Here is a 6,798-nt window from a genome sequence, read left to right as displayed (position 1 = left end):
TGATGTACCAACATAGATCCATAGACGGGGCTGCAGCTCTCTCTATAGACCACAATCCTATACACACTTACCTAGGATCTAGTTACAGGTAGTGTTGGTCTGCCATAGTCGAATCAAAATAAAAAAATTCCTTCCAGTAGCACCTTAGAGACCAACTAAGTTTGTTATTGGTATGAGCTTTCATGTGGTATCTGAAGAAGTGTGCATGCACACAAAAGCTCATACCAATAACAAACTTAGTTGGTCTCTAAGGTGCTTGTTGTTGTTTAGTCGTTTAGTCGTGTCCGACTCTTCGTAACTCCATGGACCATAGCACACCAGGCACTCCTGTCTTCCACTGCCTCCCGCAGTTTGGGGCAAAGGTGCTACTGGAAGGAATTTTTTAATTTTGTTTCAAAAGAGAAGCTGGTACTAGAAGAGAGAATTGGAAAGAGTGGAGGGTGTATTGGGAGCAGCAGACTGTGAAGGAACTGTGCTTTGAAAGACACAGGCGAAAACACTTTTGGCTTAAGATGCCACAATGAAGCCATTGAAGATGAATGCAACAGGTTGTATTCTTTGCACACATACTTAAAAAAAGAGAAAAAGTTGGCAGGATAGTACAGTCACATCTTATGCAGGGGTTCAGTGGTTCTGCATATACATGAAAATGTGTATACTCAAATGCTTGGAACCAGCCCAATATGAGCATCCCTAGCCTTCTGGAGCCAGGGCACTGAATGCCCCCCGCCCCCAAGCAAGGCATAGAGCTTTAAAACTCTTTCTGTACCAGGTCTGCTTGGGTTACCCAGCACGAAAAGAGCTTCTATGTTCTCTGCCTTGCATTTAACTTGGGGATTTTCAAGCGGCTGACCTTCAACCATGCAAGATTGAAATAGCACAAGTTAAATGCTCATCAGATGCAACCGTACTGTAATATCTGCACACATTGCCCCTTTCCCTGACTTTCATTACAGTTTTTGCAAGACGGGAAAGACGAGGAATCTAGGAAGCCTCACTCGCTGATCTCATATTGCTCATACGAACAATAATTCGGGTCCAAGCCTCTCCGGGTGCAGTCGGTGATGTCAGTGTTGCAGGTCCCGCAGTGACACCCTGTTGCCACTGGGTAGGAATAAAGTGATTCTGCTTGACCATCACAGCCTGGGATCTTGATAGTCTCGTACACAACTGCCTTGAATGTGCAGATTTTCTGGACATATCTCATTGCTAGGTTCTGATCAACTTGATCCTAATCGTGGCATAAAAAAGAGAGTCTGAATGTTAAATCCATATGCCATCAACGGCCTTCTAACCATGACTTTCTTTGATTTTGAAAAACCCTACCAAAACCCAAATTAAAGTGATTGATTATGTTCTTCCCTGACTTCAGTGATCTTTGGACAGCTTGTTAAACTAAAATCAATTCCTATTTTAAGACCTATCAAATCTGAAACATTTGTTACAAGACTAGTTGTCCTAGTTCTGTATTAAGTGGGTGGCATTGCTATAACAAAATAGGCAACCATATAAACTGGAACAAATTTATTTGTGTGCGGAATTTCTTCTTTGAGCGAACAATAAAAGTGCTTGCTGCCTTGAACATAAGCTATGTTCCCTGAGAATATAGAAGTCAGCAACCCCGTTCAATGCAACCTGATGCAGAAGAAGTCCTTAAATGTACATGTTATCTTCATGTGTGCAAATCATACAAATGCGTATACTTCTTAACCTGTTGGTTCCTCACCTTCATGAAGCAGTAGCCAGAGCACCATGTTGCATTCACGCTGATGCAGAAGCCACACTCTTCCTTCTCCAGTGCTATTGTGACATTGGACAGTCGGCAGTGATTGCAGCAAACAGTTTCCCAGAAAAGCAACACGGCAAAGAAATTAATCGGCTTCATCCTGTAGTGCAAAGCAGAGGGGTCCTGGAGTACAGCGAGACTTACAATTCAACATATCTTTAGAAGCAGCAGACAATATTACCATTCTTCCCATGCTGATACAAAGGCAAGGTTTAAAGAAGAAAGGATAGTGGTACATATGCGTACATTCCTAAAGTCAGCAAAACAGTACAAAGGTTATTGTCGGAGGATAAGAGATTTGTTCAGCGGAATGAAGTCTTAACTTGACAGAAAATAATGAAATAATGAAAAAAAGGCATTTCTGCTGAATAGAAAGATATCTCAATTGCTCTTACAAATAAGCTCTGGAAACTTTTACATTCTTAAAAAACAACAACAACCCCAAACCAAAACAAAACAGAATAAATGTATTTAAAAACGCAGAGAAGATTCATTTTTTAATGGCTTTTTCCAAAAACATTCTACAGAGACCTTACCATTTCCGAAACAGTGTTAATTAAGAATCTGTTGAAAAGTTACCTGTCTTAGACTTGCCCTGCTGGAATTAGCTGTAAAGAGAGGAAAGCCTTCCGTTGCCCTTTTATACAAAATCAGATGCAACGGACACCTTGGAGGATTTGTGGGGTATTAAGACAACTGGCATCAGGTTACACCCTGATGAAAGAGAACAAATATGTAGCCAGACACGTAGGTGAAACCTTGCAAAACGAAGGCCATGGGTTTTACTGTTGTTTTCAAAAGTACCTGTTTTAAAATGCCACCAGAAAGCCCTGGCTTGGGGCTACTTTACATATTGTACCAGGAGTGCTATTAGCAATGTCACTGGACAGTTAGGAAACAACTGGACAAGGTCACACAATGGATGGAGAGCTTTATACAGGTGTATCACTCTCTCATCTGCAGGGAATTCCTTTCTAATTTCCATGGTTTGCCCGTGATTAAAAGTGGTATGCATAAATGTAGGTTCCATCCTTAGTCTGATTGCTTAAAAAAACAAACAACACTGAGCAAACAACACTGAGCTAAAGAGACAATAGGGTCTGTCTCAGTATCTTCTTATTTCTCAACAAAAATTTCCATTCAGGCTTCGAAAACATGGATCTTAAAATCAATCAGGGGTGTGTGTGTTCAATTTGGTGGCAAATTAAAAGACTCTGAATACAAGCCCCATTTGTTAGGGAGCAACCAGGAGTACATTTCAAAACTTCAAGTTGCTTCCTTAGCAGTCAAGTAAAGTACTACACTTGGGCAAAAAAATGAAAGGCACAAACACAGGATGGGTGACACCTGGCTTGAGAGCAGTACATGTGAAAAGGATCTTGGAGTCTTGGTAGACCACAAACTTGACATGAGTCAACAGTGTGATGTAGCAGCTTAAAAAGCCAATGCAATTCTGGGCTGCATCAATAGGAGTATAGCATCTAGATCAAGGGAAGTAATAGTACCACTGTATTCTGCTCTGGTCAGACCTCACCTGGAGTACTGTGTCCAGTTCTGGGCACCACAGTTCAAGAAGGATCCTCACAAGCTGGAACGTGTTCAGAGGAGGGCAACAAAATGGTCAAAGGCCTGGAAACGATGCCTTATGAGGAACGGCTTAGGGAGCTGGGTATGTTTAGCCTGGAGAAGAGAAGGTTAAGGGGTGATATGATAGCCATGTTCAAATAGATGAAGTAGATGAAGGGAACGCTGTGGATGTAGCCTATCTTGATTTCAGCAAGGCATTTGACAAGAAGCTGTTAAAATGTGGGCTAGACAATGCTACCATTCAGTGGAGTTGTAACTGGCTGACTGACTGAACCCAAAGGGTGCTCATCAGTGGCTCCTCCTCATCCTGGAGCGTAGTGACTAGTGGGGTGCCACAGGGTTCTGTCTTGGGCCCAGTCTTATTCAACATCTTTATCAATGTCTTGGATGATGGGCTTGAGGGCATCCTGAGCAAGTTTGCAGATGACACCCAATTGGGAGGGGTGGCTAATACCCCAGAGGACAGGATCGCACTTCAAAATGACCTTAACAGATTAGACAACTGGGCCAAAGCAAACAAGATGAATTTTAACAAGGAGAAATGTAAAGTACTACACTTAGGGAGCTGGGCATGTTTAGCCTGGAGAAGAGAAGGTTAAGGGGTGATATGATAGCCATGTTCAAATATATTAAAGGAGGCCATATAGAGGAGGGAGAAAGGTTGTTTTCTGCTGCTCCAGAGAAGCGGCCATGGAGCAATGGATTCAAACTACAAGAAATAAGATTCTACCTAAACATTAGGAAGAACTTCCTGACAGTAAGAGCTGTTCGACAGTGGAATTTGCTGACAAGGAGTGTGGTGGAGTCTCCTTCTTTGGAGGTCTTTAAGCAGAGGCTTGACAGCCACCTGTCAGGAATGCTTTGATGGTGTTTCCTGCTTGACAGGGGGTTGGACTGGATGGCCCTTGTGGTCTCTTCCAACTCTATGATTCTATGATCTTTACATGTCTGCACCCCACTTCGGTGGAAATATATATGAGGTGTGTATGGTCTATATCAGGGTCCCCCAACTAAGGCCTGGGGCCAGATGCGGCCCAATTGCATTCTAAATCCGGCCCGCGGACGGTTCGGGAATCAGCATGTTTTTACTTGAGTAGACTGTGTCCTTTTATTTAAAATGCATCTCTGGGTTATTTGTGGGGCCTGCCTGCTGTTTTTACATGAGTAGAATGTGTGCTTTTATTAAAATTGCCTCTCTGGGTTATTTGTGGGGCATAGGAATTCGTTCATATTTTTTTCAAAATATAGTCCGGCCCCCCACAAGGTCTGAGGGACAGTGGACCGGCCCCCTGCTGAAAAAGTTTGCTGACCCCTGGTCTATATTGATAAGATATGTTTGGACCACAGCCATCAATGCCAACAATTAAAAGGACACCTTCCTAAATAAGAAAGCACCAGAAGCACCCCTTTGAGAAGAACCCCTTGCCACTGAAATGAAGGGGATTCCTCATAAGAGTGACTGAACAGAAGCCACATGTCATAATGCTCTGCTTAAAAAATACCTAACTTAACAGAGGAAAGTAACGAAAACTAAACTATCTTCTACCCCTGCCTCACAGCAGACCTCTGCAAAAGTATCTGCAAAATCCTGACACAATCTTCCGAGAAGTACCGGGCAGTCTGCCTGCTAGACAGAAGAACCCCACCAGGCTGCTGTTAAACAAAATGATGCAGAACAAGAGTGTGTGTTGATGAGATAACAAAGGGGCCTTTGTATACACAAGGGGGAAGCTATAGCTAGTTCTAATATAAGCTGGACTTGGTCAAGGGGATCATTCCGTATCATACCCTATGAGCCAAATGCAAAAAGGAGGTTGGGATGTTTTAACAAGGGCCATGAACTAAAAACTTCCACTTCTGCATTGGGCCAATAGAGAAGTTTTAGATTACCACCAGTGCTACACAATTGTGGGTTATTTCTCACAATGCGTCAACAAAACTCTACACAGTGGCTACTGTTCCAACCTGGCTCAACTTATACCCCTGTTGTTTTTCCAGACATAAAATTAAAATGTGCTTAAACCTTAAAGCCACATTTGGATGTGTGGCTATGGAAGTCATTGCATGGCCCAGAGCCTCATGGTGACAAGGCAGACTCGGTCACGTTTGTGATTTTTTCCAATTTGATCATTTATTTCTAGACCAGTTTCCCATTAAACAAGCTTCTCTCAATAATGGTCTGTGGAGGCCCAATTGGATATAGATGTCATTTAGATTTAGTACATTCTTCAGAGCTGTGGTGGATAAAAACCATGGTGGTTTAAAACATGTATTTCTTAGCTGGAAGTAAACCATCTCCATCTTTGGTCATACCCATGTCATACATTTAAAGCACTTTTATATTGTTGCCTGCCACCCCAATTTCCGAGCATTATGAGATTCTATGGGTTCCAGGTACTTAACTAGGGTTCATGTTTTCTTTTGGAAATGAGGCACAATATTGTGGTGTCTATATGATATATGGTTTGTTTACACATCTACAACCTGAGCCTATGATGGAGGGGTTCACAGGCAGCATTAACACCCCAAGAGCATCTTGTTTTTTTCCATTGCCACAGTCTTGGATCCAAACAGACACCAAGCATCGTAATCTGCCTCTCTGGCTTTCCAGCTTGCTACTTTGCTTCTAGCTCACATCACTCCTAACTCTAACCCAGGGGTCACCAAACTTATGGTGCTTCGCCCCGGTGCCTGCAGCGCCGATTGCACAGCGGGCCAGAGGGTGGGGGAGCGTGCGAGAGCATGCGCCCATACGCGTGTGCACACACTATTTCTGGCGCACTTCCGGGTCGCAGGAGCACCGGAAATAGCTTGTGCGCATGTGCACGGGCCTCCTCCGACCCAGAAGTGCGCCAGAAATCACGCTTGTGCATGCGCGTGAGCTATTTTTGGTGCTCCTGCGACCCAGAAGTGGGCAGCCGCGCCGCACCGGTTAAGAGCGGGTGGCGGCAGCGGGTGGCGGGGGTCGCCGCGGGCCGGGAAAAATGAGTCCTTTGGGCCGTATCCGGCCCCTGGGCCGTCGTTTGGGAATTCCTGCTCTAACGTCTTAACTCTCAACTCTGACTTTATCTGTTGAGGGAAACCCATCTGCCTTCTCATAGGAGCCCTTTGATTCTTTGTTCTCTTAATGGCCCATCACTCAGGCACTAGTCTGGCTATTTCCTGGAATTTGAAGGCTTGCTTAGCTTTTAACACTTGCTGTATCCAGGAATTAGAGAGGTCTGGCACCTGTTTAGGGAAGTTTTTAATATTTAATGCTGTATTGTTCTAACACTCGATGGGGAGCTGCCCAGAGTGGCTGGGGAGACTCAGCCAGATGGGTGGGGTACTGTCACAGTGGCCGGAGTGGGCTACTTCAGAGTAACGACGCTACGCAGCTCTGCATTTTATTCTTTTATTGGTGCTGCGTATTTACAGTGCTGAAG

General features: G+C 44.0%; 1 protein-coding gene across 1 annotated transcript; it reads right to left on the bottom strand.

Annotated features, from left to right (window-relative positions):
* Positions 1–994: 994 nt before the first annotated feature.
* Positions 995–1,885, bottom strand: FSHB (follicle stimulating hormone subunit beta). Its single transcript, XM_035117851.2, has 2 exons — positions 1,727–1,885; positions 995–1,231 (listed from the first exon to the last, which is right to left on the bottom strand). Exons 1-2 carry the CDS (start codon positions 1,883–1,885, stop codon positions 995–997), a joined length of 396 nt encoding a protein of 131 aa, XP_034973742.2.
* Between the last annotated feature and the right edge of the window lie 4,913 nt (positions 1,886–6,798).

Source organism: Zootoca vivipara, chromosome 1 (assembly GCF_963506605.1).
Source record: "Zootoca vivipara chromosome 1, rZooViv1.1, whole genome shotgun sequence".
NCBI classification, from domain to species: Eukaryota; Metazoa; Chordata; class Lepidosauria; order Squamata; family Lacertidae; genus Zootoca; species Zootoca vivipara.
The sequence above is the reverse complement of the archived record's forward strand: the minus strand, read 5'-3'. Positions and strand labels throughout refer to the sequence as shown.

What these genes read in the sequence shown, in the direction of transcription:
- FSHB (XM_035117851.2), bottom strand. Translation starts at nt 1,885, where the DNA reads ATGAAGCCGATTAATTTCTTTGCCGTGTTGCTTTTCTGGGAAACTGTT. An exon ending in CTGGCTACTGCTTCATGAAG is followed by an intron (nt 1,232 to 1,726) that starts GTGAGGAACCAA and finishes TGCCACGATTAG; the next exon opens with GATCAAGTTGATCAGAACCT.